General features: G+C 38.1%; 1 protein-coding gene across 1 annotated transcript in view; it reads left to right on the top strand.

Annotated features, from left to right (window-relative positions):
* Nucleotides 1–23,372, top strand: part of NUDT14 (nudix hydrolase 14) — a 60,980-nt gene that overhangs the window by 24,038 nt on the left and 13,570 nt on the right. The window contains exons 2-3 of the mRNA XM_069018456.1: nucleotides 4,637–4,680; nucleotides 18,962–19,026. Of these exons, the coding sequence (XP_068874557.1) occupies nucleotides 4,637–4,680; nucleotides 18,962–19,026 (109 nt within the window). The remainder of the gene's footprint in view (nucleotides 1–4,636; nucleotides 4,681–18,961; nucleotides 19,027–23,372) is intronic.

Raw genomic sequence — 23,372 nt, 5'->3', positions numbered from 1 at the left:
GGTTCAAGAGCTTCTCAGGTGGCAGACTGCATATGGGCACTGCCCTCAGGGAAAAGAAGGAGGAAGGCGTTCAAGCTGCCCCAAATGAAACGTAGCAACTCCCAGTGACTTGTGTCAGAGCCTGTCCAGGGTCTGTCACATGTGGAGCATACCCAGTGTCACCATACAGTCAGTGCCCGTGAATGTTTCTTTCTACATCATTAGCACAGCAAGACCGTTTTCTTTATTGGCCTGACTGGGCTAAGTCTTAGGCGAGTTCCTCTAGCAAGCAAGAGTTATCCTTTAGGTATTCTGGCAGTGATTTGACCTTGTTGTTCAGATATTATATTGCCTCAGGTGGTGGAGGAAAGCAAAGGACAGCAGTATCCATGGCACAGTCATCCTTAAGGCATTTTAGCCAGAGGGTATGTGGGAAAAAGAATGGTATTTTGATAGGCTGCAGACAAGTCCAACTTAACCATACCAGACAGTGTGAAGAGACTCCTGCCTGTAATTATGGCACTGAGCAGGTGCAGGAAGAGTCTTAGGAAAATGATTTCAAGGATGGTAGCAGGACAGAGAATGTGAAGATCAAGTATGGGTGACATAAACAGCTCTGCAGAGGTAGGAGTCACATCTGCTGAACTTGCATCCACTGTCAACACTTGTCTAGCAGAGAGCATCTGGCAGTGCCTGGTTGTCCTAGAATCACTTGTACCGAAACACATTGAGTCTCCTTGTGCAGACTGTCAAGTTGGGGGTGAGCTGCTGTTATTCTGATTGAGTTATCAATGCCATTACCAAGTCAGTCCTACAGATGAGATGGTCTTGTGACACACTGTGCATTCAGGTAGTTACAGAAATGGCTATTTGCACTTGCTTTTTGGAGTTGGGGGAGGATCGTGTTCAATTTGGATGCCTTTTTGAGGCACTGTCTTTTGCCACCCTTCAGCTGCCTTTTGTCAAAGGCTTAGAAGACTGTTCTGGGGAAGCACTGCTGTGTGCTTTCTCTGTTCTTGAATTTTATAGACAGGTTGCCAGGCAAGATGGACATCTTGTCTGACCTGATATGGCTTTCTTATGCAATTAGTACTTATGTAAGTGATCTGTCTTCTGTGTAATGTGAAACGGAGTTGTCTCACATGCTGCCTCTCCTGGAATACAGCTTTATTAATTTACACATACTATATGCACTAGTTGAGTGTTGCAACATCACAGAACTTGATCACTGAGCACAGAACTAGAGTGTGATTACTTTGTGATTAAAGATTTACCAAATCGATTATGTGTTACACTAGGTTGTTGCAGTATCAGAACTACGATTCTGAACAGATTAATACTAGTATAAAATACTTCTGACATATTTGTCTTTATAAACATCACAGGACACATCTCCTGTTTGAAGAATAATTTTTTTAATCTTTCTCAAATGTCATAATATAATCCTTTCTCCTTCCTGTCATCAGTGTTTAGATCTCCCAGCAATCAGTTACATTCAGTTCTTACTTCATTGAGAGATACTGTGATTGTTCCTTATTAGACATTTGAGAATGTACTACTTATAATAATGCAATTACATATGCTTATTAAAATGAAAAAATGTTAAGGGTTTGAGAGAGCCTCTGTGTTTCTCAAAGATACTTCTCTTTTGTGGGAGTCATGTTGACCATTGATACCTTTAATATTCCAGCTATCTGTAACTGTGGTGATAGCAGAGCTTTGTCAAAGACCAGGATATATAGACTGGAGCAGTTTAACAAGTAATCATAGCCACTTGGCTTTTAAAAGCATGAATCTTGATCAGTTCAGCAAGTAATACTTTTGTCTTAAAGATAAGATAGAGATACTACATACAGCTTGATATAGTTGGTTAGAAGCTGGCTGGAATTAATGTTCTGTAAAGTATGTAAAGCAGCATAAGAACCATTGGCAACTGTTTACATGCTATTAATAATTAGCAACCTTCCTACCAGTCTGTTAGGAAAGAACCATGCATTGGGCACAATAGAAACCCAACTGTATACGGTTGGGTTCAAATTACATTTGACTTCGACAGTAGGGCATGAATGGGGCTCATTTGAGTTTCTGCCACTGTAAACAAAGAGATGTTGGAATGTTTCATTGGTTTATTGATTTATTTATTTGGACAGGTGCAACTTGATCATATGAAATAGTTTTTTTTATTCAAATACAGGCAGAAAATATCTTAATAAGCATTGTCCAGTCAGAGCATATGATACTAACCAATGTCTTGACTCAAATTATTTTAGCCTGTGGCTGGTTTTGAATTTGAGTCTTAGACTAATCAAATCATGTTCTAGATAAAGTGCTTTATCTGGGCTTATAAAACAGAAAATACAGATTTTATTTTCTGATTAATTTCTTTTTAGGTACTAAGTTCCTTCTTTTACTTTCTGCTAAAAATTATGTGCATGTCTGTGGGGTAGATTCTGTTAATGGTAGTGGAGCTCATCCTTGGGAAGAGGTCATTCAGTTCTGATGGATCCCGTCTGTATGAGGATGATTCTCTAGGGTGTAATTTTCCTCAGCTATTTGAAACCCTCTCTTAAGTGCTCCAAAGCAATCAGGTTCTATAATTTGCAAAATGATGGAAGAGGAAAGAGGCAGGAAGATTGTTGGTGGGATGGTATGTTAGAGTGCAGTATCACAGTACTAACAGCCTAAATTAATGCAAGGAAAGACTTGATTCAGGCTTTTTTGCCATCTCCATCAGCTGGACACCCACACTTCTGCAGAGTGGACATTAAAAAGGGAGAATGGATGATGGTAGCACATCTTACAATTTGGAGCAGGGGAAGGTTGAGACTAGAGAAACAATACGAAGTTACATGCAGAAGACATTACCCTTGGTCCTCAGTTTTCCAACTCTTTTGTGTTAAATGGAAAATTGCTCAGCAATCTGCTAACAAATCCCACATATACCTTGCTTACAGGTAGAAATAAACCTACAAAAAGATTGAGCTGACCTTGCACATTTAATACCTTAAATCATCTTACCATACAACACAGCCCATGTTGCGGCTGTGTTTTGTATCATAGTCCTATCTAAGTTGTTCCTCTGTCTCTCACCAGGTGGAATGAATTGGATATACACTCAGCTTTGGAAGCTGTGGCTTTGATATTTCAGTTCACACTGAGATTTTGCTGTCTTTATTTCTCTTTCAACATTATATTGCATTTAAACAATATCAGGACTTCTCCTGTAATGCACACATTCGATTCCTGTCAGTGCTAACAGAAGGCATGTGCATACACCAATGGAAGCACGGATTAGAGTTTCTCTTGAGGTGAACAACTGTTTATAATTAGAGTTGTGGGAATGAAGAAAAACCCAGCTAGCAAGCAAACAGTCCCTCTTCCAAAAAGCTTGGTAAACTCATAAAGCTCAGGGGCTTAATCTCTGAACCAGAGTGCTTGTTATCTAATCCCCACCAGCTGTTGTGTACTTGGTAGCCATGACATCTGTAATAGAGCTGAAGTGCCTGTCTATATTGGTTGGCACCTTTACCCACCAACTGAACTTGATTCTTCTCTCATTGCTCACATTTACCTGCTTTAAATCATTAACCAGTTGCTCAGGGTTTGATCATCCATTTAACCATACTTTATAATAGAAGTCAAGTGCTGCTTTTCACATTAAGCATATTTTAGGTATGTAGCTCTTCAACAGGTCTCGTTTTTGTGTTGCTAATAAGAAAAAGTTATCAACCACAAGAATTTCCTCTGGTTTCATACTGATTCCTAACGTAGACTTAAAACTGACCTGGGAGTGAAATCTCTTGAGTTGTATTTGAGCTGAAAAATACCATCACACTTCCAGTAAACAGAGTAAAGAATTATATGCATCTCCATTAACTGGTGTGTATGAATTGCTATAGGTAACTATAGACCATAGAATGAAAATGTAAGCAAGTGTATACGTGCTCATTATAACTGCAAAAGAATGCTTGTTTTCAGAGATCACTGTCAGATGTGCTGTAGTGGATACTGTTCTTTTTAAACTGGCAGAGGACAGGAATTGGCCCAGCTTGAGAAAATCAGCCATTTTATGTCTCCCAGTTCTTGAATGAGTGCTGTGACTCAAGCCTGCTGCGAGACAGTGCCCTCAGCACCACTAGCAATGCAGAGGAACAGCTGCTGTGTAGAGTGGAGTGTGACCCCCTTCATGTTAGGTGTGGATAAAACTCCTATTTTGAGCCTTGTGAGGGGTTAGAGGGAAGGTGTCTTGTTCCTGGATCCCACATGAGTTTAGTTAGGAGGTAAGTGCTGAACTGTTCTCAAGGTAAGACCATTTCTGGACATGGAAGAACATATCTGTGGGTTATTTTACTGATTAAAACATAGCTGTTTATAGCTTCCTGGTACCTTGAATGGGCAGCTGAAGTTGATGCTGGGCCTGAAGACTACAATAAACTTATGTTAGCTGTCATCATAATATTGTGGGTCTAAGATTTTAAACTGTCCTAAGACAGTTCTCAGTGTCTGTGATACTGTCAAAGTCCAGAATACTGGCATCTTCAATAAAACCAGCTATGCTAAATTTTCAAAGAAATACGTCTTAAGTTTTGTTAAATTCCATTAAAGTAATTTTTCACTTGGAGTTGATTTGACTGATTTTTAATTTTTTTCCCCCCAGAATGGCACTAAGAAGTTCTGGGATTTTATGAGGACACATGACAGGTAACAATGGCATCACATTATTTCCCACTGTCTTCGTGTTCTGTTTTATATTGTATTCGCTTTCATTGGTCAGGTGGTGTTGATGTTCTCTTTCCTCCAGTTTCCTCTTCAGTTCTCACTTCTTGTGTAATATTTGCAGGTAGTTGTCTACTGTTTTAGATGGAATTAGCAGAAATTTTAAAATCTCCTTGTGGTTTATTATGTTTTCAGTAAGTTTCGTCTGTGCTTGACTATTCAGATATTAAGAGTTATAACACATAATTTATTGTACATTTTAATGATTACATAGAAGATGTAATCTTCTGAAAGTTTGGATTGTATGAAATCCGCTTTTTTGAGTGGGAATATATTACCTGAAGGAAGGGCTTTCTTCTGTCTTTCCAAATGTATTTCTCTGATCAGGAAAGAAAAGCAATTAACTCCCAACTTCAAAGATCAGTTCATACAAGATTATAACAAATAAGGTATATATTAAACCGACCAAGTCTCAGTGTTATTACAAACTAAAATATTTATGGGTCTTTCAAAAAGCATTAATATTTAATCTGTTTGCTGAAAATTCAGGTACTAGAAGACAAAAATAAAAAGCAAGGGTGACAATACTTTTCCAAGAAAAAGCTTTTCTAAATCTGTTAAATGTAAAAAATGTAGCAAGACACTAAACTAAATTGTGACATAACCATAGCCACATCAAGAGATGTGTTTTTTGTGTGCATTAAATAACTAAAATCAGTTAAATTTAGGGAAATTCTTCTCTGTTGGAACCCTCTAAGTCCTTACTTGAGTCTTTTTGTGACATGAGTCTTTAGATGTGTGTGGGTACCTGGGAGGAATATAAAATTCTAGCAACACTTTTTATCTATATAAAGATTATGAAGGTAAAATTTTCAGGAAGACTGGGAAAGTATTAGATTAAAAATGCCTGTACTGCTTGAGAATGAGGACAGAAGAGGGAGTGATATTTCAATACTGCACTTCACACTTGCTTTTGGAATTTGCCTGGAAGACAGTTCTGTCTTTGCACTTTGTCTGTCCATATGGGCGTGTGCCTGAATTTATGATAGCAGATACAAAGGCTGAAATCATAATTGATTGCTGGAAATTTAATATATGCCCATTCAAGCAAGTGAATCCAGCCTCAAGTCACAGTGCTGAGAAGATGACTTCCAGATGAATTTGTATGACTATTTTTGTTTAAACTTTAGTTTATCACTTTGTGATAATGTGTGAATATATGCAACTAACTGAGTGGGGTAAGTATCAAAGGATCAGTTTTCCATGAACTTCTTGGGAACAGTATTTCTGAACGACTTTTGTGGACATTTTTAAAATAGTTGAGAACATAACTTTATAAAAAGGCTATGGCCACATGTCATGCCAGTCATCTCTGGTCACATAACATTTGTTAGCTTCAGATGTACAACAGCTGCCACCCGAACTTATTAGTGACTACTGTTGAACTGCAGAATGTCTAACACTCTTTCACAAGGAAATTCATTGCAGCTTCTGACACCAAAGGTAGTAATGTGAATTTTCTGCATAGGAAATCCATGGGTTTACGTAAATTTTATTTGTGACTAGGAAGGCGATTATTATCCAATACATTAGTCAGATTCAAAATCCCTTATAATTCATTAAAGCCCTACATTTTGCTGTATATTAATAGCTGTGATGCTTGTTATATGGAAAAGTCATGTTAACTAGTTGTTGAAGATTATAGAGGAATTCATACTGAGAGAGCTCTTAGTGGTTCATTACTGTTAATGAAGGATAAATATTGAAGGAGAGGAGAGGTTTCTGGGACATATGTTCTGTTGGTCAGGATTTCCTGGTGTGTATGTCTGCTTGAGGAAGATTGTAGATGTTTTCCAGAATTAAGATCCCTTTTCCATAACACTTTTCCATAAGTGTTCATAACTTACTACTTATGAAAATGCTGTGAGACTGTTAAATGCTCCAAGATTTTATAATAGGTCTGTTTACCTGAACTGAGCATGTTGGAATTCCAGATCAGTAAAGAACACATGTATATATATTTACATAGAATTGATATGTATAATAAATTCAGTGATGATTAATAGAAAACCAACTGTGTAATCATACAAAACCAGACATTGTGTCTAACCCATGTCTTTATTTGTCATCCTCTTTCAGCAGCACAAGTAAACATGCTTAAGATTGACTTCCTTGCTGCATGATAGTGAACTGACAGCTTGTGTGTTGGGTTCCTTTGGGACCCCAGTGTTCTGTCTCATTTCAAATTAGGTCAATATAAGCCAATATGTAATAGATTTGTATCAGAAGTTACAGGAAAATATTTACCAAGAGAGATGAAGTTATTGTTGTATAAATGTACCCTTTCCAACTGTTTGGATGAACAGCTGATTAAAGTATACAAAGACAAAAACACAAGGACTGCAGTAGTCACTTCATTTGCCTTGGGTGTGAGTCATCTTTTAAAATCTCACTATATGTTGCAGTAGGGCAAGATCATTTAACCATATGCAGGCTGGTGTAACTCTAGCACAAGTTAAAATAGCAGAATTGGTATTACTTTTCCTTTCCATTCCATTATTGCATATCTGGGCATGAGTCTACAGTATGTGGTTCCTGAGCTTTCTTAAGATCAAGATCATTTAGAACTAGAGTTACCAGTCCTGAAGTCACCTCTGTAATTTATGTTGAACAAGTAATTGCTTATTCCAAATCCCTCCCAGCCACTTAAAGATCAAAATAGTTATGTGCAATTTATTACTAGTCACACAATAAACTGTGGCCAAGGCAAACCTTCAGAACCTTTGCTGTCAAAAGTCAACTGAGTGTCAGGATAGACAAAAGAGGCAGCATTTCTTACAATATTTAGGTTTAAATTGTAACAGCAGGAAGATCCAGGACACAAGGACATACCCATGGACAGTAGTTTGGTCCTGGAATGATTCGCCCAGAGAGACTGAGGAATCTCCATCTTTAGAGAAGTCCAAACCTTGACTGGACAAGGCTCTGAGAAATCAGGCCTAACTTAGAGGTTAGCGTGACTTTTAACAGGAGATTGGATCAGATGATCTCTAAAATTCACTTACATCCTGAAGGTTTCTATGATTTTACAAGCATATTAAATGCTTAATGAGTGTTACAGTTCCCATCTGAAAACTGTCAAAAATTTGCAAATTTGTCAAGAAATCTGTCAATTTCTAAGCCATTTTTCTGTTGGAAAATAATGAGCTTACTATTGTTCTTATCCTATGGAGTTAGATTTAAGTTAATCTTTCTCTGAAACATGCAGATGGACATTATCAGAGCTCACTGGAAGGTCTTATTATGTCATTAGAAACAACAGTGAAGTTTACTAGAAATGAATGAAGAGAAGTAAAAATCCTTGATTACCTCTTCTCCATGGTAATTATTGAACAAGTTTATTGAGGTGGTGCTCCTAAGTGCTACATAATTCTGGTCTGTTGTGTTAGGCACACAGCAAAAGATGCTTTCTGCAGTTCTGCACTGCTTACTTTTCTAATTAAGTATAATTTTCCCTTTAATACACAAATGATGTGTTTGGTCACACATATCCTGATGAAAATCAAGCAGAGTGCAAGCAATGGAAATTTAGATGCAAGGTGTATTTCAAGATTCTTTTTAGACTTGGGTCTGTCAGAACTGGTTAGCAATTTGTGGGGGTGTTATTTGCGGGCTGAAGAGCTGTTAATTTTTTTTAAGGACTTGGCTTTTAAAAATAAAGGTCTTTATCAGAACATTTTCCTTCTGCAAATTTGTGGTGATTTTCTGTTAGAAATAGAAACATACTAAATTTTACAGAGTAACCATCGATACCTGTAACAAAAAATTATTCTCTAAAACCAGACTCAGGTTACAGTTATATTCTCCCTCATCCTAATTTTGCTATATTTAGTACAGTAAGAGCCTGAAATGTAATACTTAAGTTCTACATTCATCTACTTTATAAAGCAATAGACCACGTTCGTTTCAGGTTTCAGCAGCTCCCCTTAAACAGATTCAAGGCTTTTAAAAGGCATAATTTGGGAACAGATGAAGGTCAGTGTACAGTCATGTGCTCTCTTCTGTGCTTTGAGTAACAACGCTTGAGAACAGGGACACAACTGTACCTTTTCCTAGTTGACAAAACAATTTTATGTCTACTTCTCTATTTGAAAGTATGAAAAATGCACTGTAAAATTCACTACATTTAAAGGAAAACAAATTTGAGGTGACTGAATTGTGTGCAAGATAGTTGAGTTCCTCTCAATTCTGAAAATATCATGTGATGAGTAAAAAGCATTTGGACTAAAAAACTTGCAGCTCTACATGTGCATCATACCCCATTCATGCTGTGTTTTTACCCTCAAAAACATGTCACAGTGACTCAGCAATAGTTCCTGACTTAAAAATTGTTCATGAAAAAAACATTAGGTTTATTCTTATATTCCTGCTTTGCAAGATTTGCCTTTTTTTTTTTTTTTTTAAGTAGAGAGATTAATTTGTTTCACATTTAAAAGAAATTAATTCCTAATCTAATTTGCTTCCTTGGAAAAAATGACTTTACAATTTATCTATTACAAAGACAACTGAAAAATGTATTTTTCTATCAGGAGTTTACAGGGTGAAGGAAACCAAGGCAATCTACACCTCAGCTTGTTCTATCCTGCAGGTACCAGTCCTGGGGGCAAACAGGAGGAGGCTCTCAAGGCAGGTTAAAAATGAGCATAACTTCGAAGGAGGAGATGAAGGTATCCAGGCTCTGTGCTCTGCAGTTACCTGGCCGAGGGCAGAAATCCCTGGCTGAGGGGAGTAAGGAATGCAGCCCAACAGCTGCGCCAGGAGGCGGCTGCATCCCGGCTCTGGCCACGGGAGCCGGCCAGAGATGAGTCACCAGAGCCGGGCGAGTGGCCTGCAGGAGCCACGGTTGCTATTCTGGCTCGGTGGCTGTAGCAGGCAGCTATGGAGACAGAGTGGAAGTCATGTGCCCTGACCACATTATAGGAGTGGATTAAATTCCTTCTCCTATTTCATATGCCAGATCATTTGGGCTTTATGGAAACTTAATCCTGTATGTATTTTTCTGGTTTATGTCCTAGTGTATTATAAGACACCATGAAATTTAACTCAGATGCTTCCTTTGCACAAGAATTATCACAGTAGCTTTAAAATACAGCTTTTTAACATCCTTATAGGTAAAAAAAAAAAAGGTTTTCTTGGGTGGCATCTTGGGTGGCATATGCCTTTTGCTTGCAATGATGTGCTGTTGTTCTGCAAACCTTGTCTATCTTTGTAATGTCTCCTCCAGGGTGTCGATGATGTGGAATTTTCTTGATTATCTTCAAAGATAGTGTGGAGGATAATGCAGTGTTTAAAATCAACTGGAGATAGTTAAACAAACAAAAATGATGAAAAGTTTAGGGAAATAACAGCTGAGAGAAGGTAATGAGGGCTGGGCATGTTCATGCAGAGGGTAGCACAACTGAGGAGAGAAATTACCACTTATCACAAAATGTAAAGGAACGTTACAGAGCAGGCCAGAATCATTTAATTTCATCAGTAATCAATGGCAGAATGAGAAATTATGTGTGGTGGGGAAAGTATTTTTAAAATTAAACACTAAGAAACTGTTTTTACCAATAAGCAATAAGACAATCCAGGAAGGCATGTTTTGTAATCACTGTCATTGAAAACGCTCAGGTCTAGGCTTGATATCTGTCTATCAAGGATGCTATCAGGATAATGATAATTTTCCTGGTATTAGAAGGAAAAAATGTAGTAGCCTATTAGTTTTCTTCAACCCAAGTAATTACAATATTTGTTTGCATACGATATTTGCAAATAAAATGCACTTAATGGTGTGTTTTTCGTTGTTCATTTTTGGCGTTTTTTGAAGTGAAGACTTGACAGATCCTCTGCTTTTGTGCCAGGAATTCTGCAGGCATATTTACTGTCTTTTAAAATGAGTTACTCTGTTGTTACCTTAGGATCCAATCTAAATAAAACCTAGGAATGAGAGAAACGTTAATGTATTTGATGCTGTAAAGTCGTCAGAGAGAAACATGAAATCATAAGTCAAATTTTCAGATTCTCATTTCATCTTTTTAATGTGATATGAAAGCACCCTATAGCATATAATCTCTTCTCTGCTGTATCACTGAAACAGGGTAAAATGGCAATAAAATCTTTATTGAGGGCATCATTCATTGGGAACTTAAATATTTGCCTAATTCTAAGAATAGAATCCTTGAAAATTCTTATAGCTGAGCAGGTACACAAGAATTTTGGCTGGTTAGTCATAAATTTCTGAATAAAGGTTTCTGGTATCCAGATTAGAAGCATCTTGAGTTTTTTACAAGTTTAGGGATTTAATTTTCTAGTGTTTCCAATAATATGCAAAATAAATGAATGTGTTTATTCTCTTCTAGTCTCTGAAATCAGAGTCTTCCCTCTGCTTTCGTGTGATTTTGAAATAAACCTGTTCTTTGTGAAGGGTGCCAAGAGTTTGTACATGGGTTAGAGACAGTAGCATGATCATGGCCTGCATTTAGGATTGGTAAAAATAATCTTAGGAAAGGTAGGAAATGTTCTGCAATTGGAGTGTCTGTATTTTATTATTTTAGCTGAAAATATCTCTTGCAAAAGTGGAAATTATTTAAACATTATTCTAGAAGTGGGAAAATCTGGGAAAATGTGAACAGCTACCAGTTTCTCACTGATGGTAGTGAGACTGTGCAGTTATACCTGGCAAAAGGTTGTGTTAAGCACATCATACTTGGATTTTGATGGATAATAAACAAAGCTGCTGGTTTTCCTTACCTTAGTGCAGAACACTTGAACTGTTTGTTTTGTGAGCTGTCCTTGAAACCTGATGTTGTTTTAAAACTTTGACTTTTGCCATTTCAGAATGGAATGGAGTCATACTTAGTCCTTTTAGGTGGATTATTTATTGGTCTTACTATGTGACAGTGTTTATAAATGGCAGTTTCACAAATAATTAGGAATTGGAACAAAAGCCCATCAGGCTCTGACATCTGTTGCACATAATGCCCATAAAGCTGTATTCAATCAAATAAGTTAGCATAAAACCTGAATTTATTTATTAAAATATTTTGTTGAAAGAATCCCATTGAGATGCAATGTGTCATTTCCAAGGGTATCCTGGGATACTGGCCAAGATATGACACTTAAGGAATGTTATTGAGAGCAGCATGCTTTGATGTCTCATTTATTTTGCAGTTGAATTTTCTTTTTATTTTTTTCTTTGTTATACGAAAATAGGTTGCTGAGAGAATTGTTTATTCCAGAGAAGTTGTCCTGATAATATTCTCTGGTTGGCAGTACAAATTGCTACTTTACAAGTAGGTATAAATTGTGTTTTAAAAGTGCATGTATATGGGTTTACTACCACTTCTTAGTCCATTTTTACGCTGGTCTGATGATTAACCAAACATATGCTTCCTGCTTTATGGTGTCGTGAACAACTTCCTGCTGCAGTTCAGTTTACTGAAACCAACCTTCCTTTTGATTTTTTCCAAAGTAACATTTATTTTCTTAGGCATACGTGGCTCACCACTTTTTTCTGGGTTTATTTAGTAGTAAATATTTACGTTGTATTGGAGAAAGCATTCAAATTTCATCAGAATACAGAAGTCTTCTAGACATCTCTAATTATCTATTGCCAAATCCACTTTATCTGTGATTAGTATGAAAGGGTGAATGTTTTTGTCAGGAGCTTATAGCTTTGCTTTTGTAATAGGCTGCATTTTAAGCAGCCAATTGGATTGGTGTTGGCTTTTGAAAGATGCAAAATGCTTTGAAGGAAGACTTAAATGAACCAGTAAAGATTGTGCATGCATTTAATCTCAGGACTATCTGCATTGTAGTTAAAGCTCTGGGAAACTAAAGGAATTGCTCTGGAGAATAATCAAAGGGCACAGCTTTATTACATCTCTGTTCCGAAAACGAAGGGGCTGTTTTCTCTGGCTTAAGGACCTGGGTGCTGTGCTGATAAAAGGAAGAACACAGCGCTTTGGACACCACATCAGAAGTTTTCAGGATGTGTCCAGCTGTGAAATGGATGGTTAATTTGAATACAGAAGTGACACAGGAGCTATATACAATTTTTTCTTATGGACATCAAAAATAATTTTGAAATAAGATGAAGTAGGCCCTCCTGAAAGAATTGCTCCCAAAGAATTGCTTTTGAGTGTTGGCTCTCAAACAAGTTTAGGTGGGTTTTGATTATCACTTTAAAATTGAAAGCACAGTCATTTTAGATTCAAACAAGAAAAGGACATGTGTTTACAAACGTGAACGTGGTTTTGTGGAGACCTTACAGCACCTTCCAGGATCTGAAGGGGGCCCAAAAGAAGCCAGAGAGAGACTCTCTGTCAGGAGCTGTAGTGATAGGACAAGGAGTAATGGGTACAGATTGAAAGAGGGAAAATTTAGGTTAGATATTAGGAAGAAATTTTTTACTGTGAGCGTGGTGAGACACTGGAACAGGTTGCCCAGGGAGGTTATAGGTGCCCCAACCCTGGAAGTGTTCAAAGCCAGGTTGGATAATACCTTCAGCAACCTGGTCTGGTGAGACGTGTCCCTGCCCATGGCAAAGGGGGCTGGGAGTAGAGGATCTTTAAGGCCCATTCCAACCCCTTAGTATTTTATGGACGTACTTTAATCCTGATCTGGGGTGTTTCTCAAACATAATAGTTTAAAAAGACTAGATGGAATTATAGTCTTGACATGGCAAACTATGAATAATCAATTTGTCAACCCTTTATGAACAAAGAAAGCCAAATTAATATAAGATCAAGAAGAAAAATTTATACTTCAAAGCTAAAACAATTATGGGACTTCTAAATATTTATATATTTTCTTACTAACTTTTCATCTAGTATGATTCATAAATCTTGTCATTTTCTCCTTTATGAGCATTGTGGGCAAAAATATGAAATGTGTGTTTTATATTCACATGCTCTCCAGCAGAGATGAATATATCTCTAAATACTTCTGTGGTTGCACACTACATTTGATTATTTTCTTCTGATTGTATCAAAGGGATTTTTAAAACCAAGTATCTGTTGAGAGTCAAGGGGATTGATTAAATCACTTACTTGCTTTTACTCCTGCATGCTGTTTTTGTGTCTCCTTTTGGAATCTGCCATTTCTTTGTCTTCTTTGAGAATGAAAACTGAAATACTGCAGGTTCTGTATTAGTGGTATTGAAGGGGTTTTGATAGTTTGTTTTGGTTTGTTTATTGTGGTTTTTTAAAAATCATACATCATTAGTTCCTGAAGTCTCCCCCATGGAGCTGAGATTATTGTTTGTAGGCAGCACTTACTAGTATTACAGGCTTTAAACTAATTTTGAGATACTTTTTAACCTTTAAAAGTATGTGAAAGTGGCTGAGGTTAGTAGCTGAGAAGTCCTGGCTTTCAACATTAATGTCAGTCTTTTTTTAGGTGCTTTATCTTCCATTATTCATTTCTGATCACAGTTTGTGTGTGTCACACATATGCCCATGCTTGACACAAGCAGCTCCTGAGTTGCTCTTACAAGGATTTAAGAAAGGTCAATTTCTTTGCCTGTGTTACCTCATCAATTACTTAACGTAGTAGCATTTTAGTTATTAGTACAAGATTGTCATTAAAAGTCCTCATCTCCAGCCTTGAGAGTCTTAGCTCACTGACAGAAGTACAGGAGAGCCTTGTCCTTGTCTTTGTGATTGCTATACTGTGAGGATTTTCTAAAATTATTTTTTAGTTTTACAAATTCACATTTGTAAAGTCAGCATTAAAGCCACCTCTAAGAATAAAGAAAGACTGAATCAATCTTTATTTATTAAAGGATTTTGAAAATTTGTCTCATAAAAAGCAATTAGTAAGTGTCAGCAGTTGCATGTGGATTAACTATAGCCCAGGTTAACCACTGTCAAATCATGAAGACAGATTACCAAACTGATGACTACAAGGCGAAATTGCATGACTACCTGAAAAAAATAAACTATAACAAAAAGCAAAAAAACCCCAAACCTTCGGACAAAAAAAATAACCCCAAAAAAACCACCAAAAAAAATCAACAAAGCCCCCTAATCCCCAAAAGTTTCTTTCAAGTATTGGAGCTCTAGAAGTACATACTTAAGAAGCTGTGGCAAAGTTTATTTGCTGATCTCAGTTGCTAGGATGTATTTCAAAAGAATTGACTTTACGTGGTCCATATGTGTGTGTGCACATTTTAACAGGATGTCAGTTTTCATCTGTCCCCTACCTCAGAACTGCTGTGGTCAAATGCTGCATGTCTTGCATTGCTCCATGAAACACCACCTTCCTTTCTCAGGTTTGAGAGTGTGAAGTTGTAGTATTTCTAACTAAATGTCTGCTGAGCTGGAATATCACAAAGCATCAGTTACTGTGATTTCAATAAATACAAGGCTGTACTGTGTTGGGGGAAGGAAAAATGTGGAAGTAGTTTTCTATGGCACACAATGGAGTCATTTTCTGAACTCTTCTAATAGGTGTGTTCAGCTGTAAAGGTTGTATTCAGGTGCATATTTTCTCTTTTGATAAGGGTCTTAAAGGTGGAGGAGGAATTAAGGTTCTGCACTCTTTATGTTGCAGTATCCTTGGGTCAGCTGTCTGTAATTTCTGCACATTGACTTAGACAGTTTAGGGAAGTCAAATATCCATCAGAGGATCCTAATACCTATTTCAGTCAGGGCTTTTTTGAAGTTTAAATGGTTAAATGCTACATGACAGCCTTGACTGAATAGTTGGAATCCCTTTCAGAAAACATCGTGTTATGGGCCAAGACCAGACACACTTCAACTGCAAACTTGAGTACAACAACAGCTTAAGTACAGGTTAAATGCTCTTTGTATGTGACATTTTAGGTTCGTATCTTTCTTAAAATATTTTAAAGCTACTCTAATTGTTCCTGTATTTATAGAAAGAACAATATTCTACGTCATTGCACAGTAAGCTGTTTACATGCATGATTTCTTTGGGAAAAACTACTGTAATTATAGTAGTGATTTATTTCATGTATAAAGGGAGTGGGAGCTACTGCAGTGGGAAGTTGAGCATGAGGCTGGGCTGAAGGTTGAGTAGGTCTGTGGTCTTCACCAGCCCTGAGAGACACTGCACACACCCTGTCATCTCTTAGTAAGTTCTTTTTCTGTTTGGTTGTTGTCCCTAATGCAGCTACTGGCAGACGTGTGGAGGAGCCAAGTCTCCTTCATTAGTCAGTGGCGTTTACATTCCTGACCTCTCCTTTTACACCTCTGATTTCCCTCAGAGTCAGCTGCGGGAGGATTAGCCAGCAAAGATACACACCTGTGGAATATGGTAAAAGTGGTAATCTGCCACACAAAATGTAAAGATTAGCAGGTCTAAGCTGAGACAGTGTTTCCTTAGTGCAGAGGTGTTATAGCTTGTTTTAAGGCACAGATGGAAGCTTGGGATTTATCATGATCCTTTTATATCAGGGTATTATTTTCCTTTGTAAAATATAACAAAAAAGTGGTCTTGTGCTGCTGTTTGAGACATGGGTGCGTGAAGCCTTTTGCTGCATTAGGACCTTTGATATCCATTTTAGGTTAAATTCTTGTCTAGGATTACTACCTTCTTTTAGGAAATGTGGCTGAGCTTTTTTTTTTCTTTTCTAGTGCTTCTAATATGTTTTTTCCCAAATGTGCAGCTTTGGCTTAATTTCTTTTCTGTATCTTTTAGTTGTGGAGATTCTCATGAAAGTCCTTGTGGATGTTTTAATTTTTTATGTTATGTGTTTACTCCTCACTTTAAAGCTGTGTATATAATACCCTAAAATAGGTCTGGTTGTAATCTTTTGAAGGGAGTTGCCTTGAAACATCAAATACCTCTGTAATACCCCATAGTATGGTACCACTGAAAGATGTACTTGGACCTACTAATGGATTTGTAGTAGTTCTTTTTGGTAGCCTGTATCATCCATAAAAATAGCAATCTCAAACTAATTTTGTAGTGAATTCTTTGTATGGTGGTTTAAAACTCCGGAAGATAAGTACTTTCCTTATAGACCAGACCAAACATCTGAACCCACACATTTGGGTCATTATAAGGAAACCCATTGAAAATGGGAGTGAAGCTCCTCCACTTAGCTCAGTTGAACTGTCTTGCTCTAATTTTGTGTAATACTCAAATAACTGTCCTGAAGGCAGCCTTCAATGGGTTTTCAGAAGTTACAGAGCCGGTGACCTGTGGAAATATTTCGTGTTATGTTGTTTCTTGTGAACAAAGAAACAGCAAATGGCATTCCCAATGTTACACCCCTCCTAAGAAGGTATAATTCTGAACTTTCTCCTCCATGACTCTCCAGCTCTGACAGGAAATAATAGAACTTGTGTGTTGTGGTTTGTTAAAAAATGTAAATTTCTGTTCAAAATTGTTTGTCAGTCTCTCAGAAAATTAGAAGTAATTAAATAGAAAGTTCTACAGATTTGTGCCATTTCTGTACCCTCTCATCTCAAGATGGTGTGAGAAGCAGACAATTGTAATAACTTGCTGCTACTCCTTTCCAGCTAATTTGATCTTGTTCCTTAATTCTGACAGATTGTTTTTAATTTTCCCATCTGTTCCATAAAAATCTCAAGTGATTGACTCCTAGGAAAAAATAATGTCTAATAGCTGAGCCATTTTTAATGAGTTAGTATGAGTTATTTAATGAGACGTGCTGAAGAAGGCAAGCCAAAGGAAAGATTGGGCCTGGGGTGGTGGATGTAAAGAAAGGTAAAGGGCAACCATCTGCTTCAGGAAGCTTCCACTCTTCTCTTCATCAGCAGTTTTAGGCTGCTGCTCTCTCCAGTTTCAGGCAGTGCCCATGGACAAAACAACCAAGGTTCAGTAGCAGTAATTCCTTTTTCCCTTTTATTTAGTGCAGTGTCTGCCCTCAGACAGTACCGCTTTGGGGAGAGGAACAGTCATGAAAAGGAAAAAAAACTCAAAGAATAAAAGAATAATATTTAAGTAACCTTAAAAATGTTATGGTCTGTGGTTTAACTTCATTTCTTCCAGCAACCTACACAAACTCCCAGGTATTTCAGAAAGAGCCCCAGTGCCAGTAAACAGAGTGAATGTTCTCCTCCGGCCTCTCCGAAGGCTAAAACCTTTGCTTTAAAATTGCCTGCAAATGGCATATCCCAGGGCAGGAAGCCATCAATATGCAGTACAGGTCTTTGAGAATAGCAACCATGAATATAAATGCTAACATCTGGACTTCTCCCGTCTGTTTTGGTTTTTATATATTATTATAATAAACATTAACATTATTTTTAATAATCATCAGATAGCATTTTCTTTGGCAGCTTGAGACTTCATTATTAAATCAAATAGTGAAAATAAATATACAGTTCTTTTACAAGGAAAGTTGAAAGTTTGACTCAATCCTGCAAATATGCCATTGTGAGTCTAATCTATTGTAGAGTTCATAGAATAATGAATTAACGTCTCGATTGCAGACAGTGAGGCAGAACAAATGAGAGAATGCTGCCATGGTAATGAGCAAAATATACACTTGGGGTTTTTTTGGCAGTGGGCTACCAGCTAAGGAGGAAAACTTTTGTCTGCATTTTCTTAAACTAGTAAAACCTGAGAGTGTGTTAAGCAAGCAGAGAACATCAGTACTCTACACGTCCAGAGCATGTCCAAATACTCAGGCTGTCAGGTGTCCCCATGACATTTATTGCAAGCAACCACGAACCACTGAATGTAGCAGTTGAAGTTACTAGTTTAAATTTGTACAAAATCGTACTTGGATGGTGTCTGTTTTGAAACCTGAGCTCAGCAAGTAGCTACAGATAGGAGATGCTCTGTGCTTATGCAGAACTCACTGGCTCTGATTGAGCCTAAACTGTGCCTGAGGTTTTGACTATCCTAATTTGAGACTGATATAAGGGAACATATGTTTTCATTTGCAAGGGTTTTTTGCTATCTAGTACCGATGTTCTTAGACTGAAAGAGAGGGTGGTGATGGTGTTCCTGTTGGGAAGAAGGAATTGATTGGTGCTTATTTTCATGCCACAAGACAAAAGTGACTTAATTTTGGGTAAATTCTCATGGGCTTTGGGAACATGACCCATTATCTATCCCTCTAGATGGATTTTGGACAAGGACCTTGTTGTGTTGGGGCTTTAGTAATAAATCTTACATGTATTTATATAGTTGAAATTAAATTCACAAGATGTAAGTTTAATAGTCCTGCATTAATCCTTCATAAAGTGTTGATCTTTTGGTTTTTTATTTTCCTCCTCAGTGTGTCAATCCTGATCTTTAATACTTCTCGGCAGTGCTTTGTTGTGGTGAAGCAGTTCCGCCCAGGTAATCCTCTTTTTTAGATTTACTTTTGCTCTCTAGTGAAGCAAGCTTTTAAGGGTTTAGCAGTTAAAAGTTGGTGCATCTGTGGTGATAAAATCTTTGTTCTATATTCTGTTTCTTTGTATGATAGCCCATCCTTTTCAGTCGGTCAGAATTTCTAACCAGGGAAATTTCCATTACAGATGAAACAAATGATCAGGGTAGTCTTACATTTTGCTTTTGGGCTGGTTATTGTCCTCTTTTGGATGAAATTACAAACAGCTCTACAATGATCGTGCAAGAAATTGCTTTAATTTGGAGTTCCTTCTTGACCTACTTGTACAGAAGCACAGTATTTTTCTTTTTGTTTTGTCTGAAGTATTCTTTTTATTTTTACTGTCTTGTTGTGCATTATATAGTTGGAAATTTAAAATGAGGGAGATTCAGGACTGTATGCTTTTTCATCAGTATGTGGACAGTTTCATTTTACCAGTTATTATTATTAATTTAGGTTAATACACTTACTTAGTTTTTTTCTGAGTTTTTGTATCAGTTATTTTAACTCAAAGCAGTATTTACTTTCTGGAAGTTAAAAAGGAAATGCATATTCTCTGCATGTTAATTAAAAGAAATCAGAAGGTATTTCACTGACTGTTGCTAAGAGACCATTTCAAGACTGCTCGTGGTAGACTTTAGAGGAAACTTTGTAGGGTAGTGTCACACTGCCCCTTCTTACTGACAGTGATTACAGCCTCTGCAGTGCTGTGCAGCAGTGTTACACTGACAGTGCAGCCTTCTCATGAAGTGCTAATTGCCTTGTATAAAGTGTTTGTTTATCTGTTCAGCACTAATCCACTGTCTTTTATTTGCCAGCGAATAAAGGGCTCCTGTAGCTGTTGCTCTCTTTGAGGCAGTTTTCGGGAGAAGCCTTCATATGTGTACATATATATATTCATTTATATATACATGTGCTGAGCAGCAACACATTCACTGCATTATCTGTATGGAAGTGTCAAATCAGCCTCAAAAGAGTGGCCTGTTTGTGGAGTTAAGCCATTCCAGAGGCTGGAGCTGCTCAGGCACCTGGCCTTAGGCACAGTGGTCAGTCAGACACCCCACAGCAGCTCAGTCATCACAATCATGCCCTGACATTATTCACGTCCCTATATTTATAATTATATCTCCATTCCATGGTTATTGTCTGCCCTGGTGGCTGTTCCACAAAGCAAAGACAAAGGCTGAGGCTTTTCTCATTGCCAGATCCTACCAGGATCCCACCAGGAAGGCGATCACTCGTTGCTGTGAGTGAACAGCTGCCGCTCGCTCTCCAGGCACGTCCCCTGCACGTGTGCTGGTGCCATGTGTGCTCGTCTCTCCCTAGGCTGTGCTGTCAGGAGCAGCTTTTCCCACTGATGTCTGTGGTGCTTGTAAAGGCACTCATCCCTCCCTGTCCTTACATTCCCACCCCATTCCCTTTGGCAGCAGCAGCCCTTATGCAGCCACAGCAGAATGGCTGCAGACAGGAGGTCTGAGGATCAGGCAGCTGAAGGAGTTCATGCTGATTTGAGGGGTGGCAGGAACACACAACCAGTGAGGCAGTGTGCTCTGGGCTTAGATCATCTTGAATGATCATGAAATCACACATTTGGGAAGAGCAGAGAGGAGAAAGTTAAACATGTATCTCTGTATATGTTCCTCACCCATGACTAATTTGCAAAGGTATTGGTCAATGCTTATTTTGGTAGGCAATTGACCACACATTTTCAAATATAATAAAATGATATTTTCCTGGGAAGGGCTGGAATTAGGACCTATGAGCATGTACTCTGGTTTATTCTCTGTAAGTATAATGACCTTTCAATGGATTGTGATGTTTGTTTTTCCACTGACTTAAAATAAACAGTATCAAAGATTTGAATCATAAGCCATGTTCTGTTTCAGGACGTATGAAACACCAGTGCAGTCAGAAGTTTAGAGAGGAGCCAGCACCTTCCCCAGACAGCCAAACCCCATTGGCTCCTTAGTTCCTACTGCTGTTTTCTTCTGTTTAGGGGTAGCAAACAAGTCCCTATATGTATCACCCACAAAGGCTGCTTTGAATAACATTAGTGATCTTATTTGCTCAGTTTGGTTGAGCCATCTATCCTTTGTCCCACCTTCCAGAAAGGAAGGTGAGAACATCAATTCTACTGGAGTTTCCCCTCTGAGGCTTCTTACAGCTGAGTGGCTCCAGGGTAATTAGTTCAGATGTGGATTCCACCACTTCCTTGGGAAGCCTTTTCCAATGCCTGCCAACCCTTTCTGTTGTCCTTCCTGATGTGCAACCAGAAGCTCCTCTGGGCACAGGTTGATTCCTTACCATGCTGCCTCTCATGGCCGTGTCCATCTGGCGATGAAGGAGATTGCCCAGCAATGAGGAAGTGGCAGTTCCTGGCCAAGGAAGCATTGGAAGACAAGGGAACAGTGGGACAAGTGGCTGGGTGACTGTGCTGGAGCTTCTGGATTCTGCTTTCCAAACTCTTTTTGGATTTGCAGCCAGATGACAACCTGTGATGAGGAAGAGGAGAGGTTTCCCTCTGAAGAGTGTGCATTAGCCAGTAGGTCACACACTGCTTTTCCATCTGGTTTTTTATCACCCAGTGCATCACTTGTGCAGTCAGATTTGCACCTTCAAGAGAGGTATGGGAGACTCTCTGTTCCCTGATATTAGCAGGCAGCTTGGCTTTCTAGGCTTTGCTTATCTTAGAGAGATAAATTGAGTTTGAACCTTTGCAAGCCAGGTGATATTAAATTCATAATCAGACTCCTTGGTGAATGCTCTAATACTTGGGGTTCTTAAAGAAGTGGCTGGTACTGTTTCTTTTCTTCCTTATCTACAGAGAAAAGCTGTTCCTGGGCTTGAAGTGTGGGCATATCACAGGACTTTGCTCTGAAGAGGACTGCTGGATTAGGTCCTTCCGGGAGTGTAGGTTTTGGTCTACATAGAGCCCAGTTGTGCTGAGGGAGAAGGAGAATGGCAGGTGCCTGATGGAATGACAGGATGGGTTTCAGGGATACAAAAGACTTTTAACACTTTTAGGTCACATATTTCATATTTCTGTACCCCATACTCTTACCTGCATTCTGTTTTAATGCCCAAAGCCTTTAATGAGATGTATGTGTTGTCCCTTTTTTTAATTATCTGATACGGGTATGTCAGTACTGAAAAAGAAATAAAACTTTCAGAGGATTTGGCTCGTCTCAGAGAAATCTTGGATGTGGTTGTCATTTATGGTAATTTTCCTAGCTTTTAGAAGTTTTTGGAATAATGACAATAGACACCCTTCAAGGAGCTGTCCCTTAGAGCTGGCAGGGAATAATTTTTTTTCTGGCTTCATGCTGTGCTTTAAAAAGAAAACTGAGCTCTCAGCCATGTCTCTCAAGTAAGAAATGGAAACTCCTATCTGTACCTGTTTGAATCTCAAAGACCTGGATGTAACCTAAGACAAGCAGCTTTGAAAGTTTTGACTTCTGGGGAAAGATTAGATTTTGAATGTTGGACTGATCTGACATCTCCCTTTCAAGAGCTGGTCTTGCTATTCTACACTTCTGAGGTGTCAAAACAAGCATTGCAGAAGGAGCCCAGGCACAGATTTCTGGGGTGTAGACTCTGCCTCAGAGACCAAGTGCTTAAAAAGTCACTGTGGTACTTCACTGTTATGCAACATTTCTCTAGAGACCTTTTTTTAAGAAATACCAAGCTAAATCCAGTACCTGGAAGGACAAAAAGTTGCCTATTAAACCTGAGTTCTTTTATATCAATTCTGCAAGATTTAGAATGGGAAATAAAAGAGAAATTAATTTGAAAACCATGTTATGTTTATGTGAAATATGCATGTAAAATATTTTAATGGAATAAAAACAGGTTCAAAGTTTAAAATAGTTTCATTCAAGATGGTTTATAACACTCTCTTGGAAAACTTTCATGAAAAGCAAGGGGACAGACATAAGGAAATTTCAAGGAACAAACGAGTGGAATTATACCTGTATAATAAATTTACAATTATCTGGAGTTGTCTGTCAGTAGGGATTCTTCGTGTGTTGACATCCAGTCCTGCAGTTCTCACTCAGGCAAAACTTCTGTTGACATCAGTGAGAGGTTTTGCTTAAATAAGGACTAAAATCTGACATTGGCACTTTCTTTAGGAGTGCATTACAGTGGCAGCTGTTTGTAGATTAATTCAAGAAGTCTTTTTCAGACTCCACACAGGAATCTGTGCAAGGAACTATACGTTCAAAAGAGGATTTTTTTTTTTTTTCCAAACAAACATACATGCTTTTCATACCCTTTTTAAATAACAGCTGAGTTGACAGGCTGAAAGACTCATCAT

The sequence above is a fragment of the Aphelocoma coerulescens genome, chromosome 5, assembly GCF_041296385.1.
Source record: "Aphelocoma coerulescens isolate FSJ_1873_10779 chromosome 5, UR_Acoe_1.0, whole genome shotgun sequence".
NCBI lineage: Eukaryota > Metazoa > Chordata > Aves > Passeriformes > Corvidae > Aphelocoma > Aphelocoma coerulescens.
The sequence above is the reverse complement of the archived record's forward strand: the minus strand, read 5'-3'. Positions and strand labels throughout refer to the sequence as shown.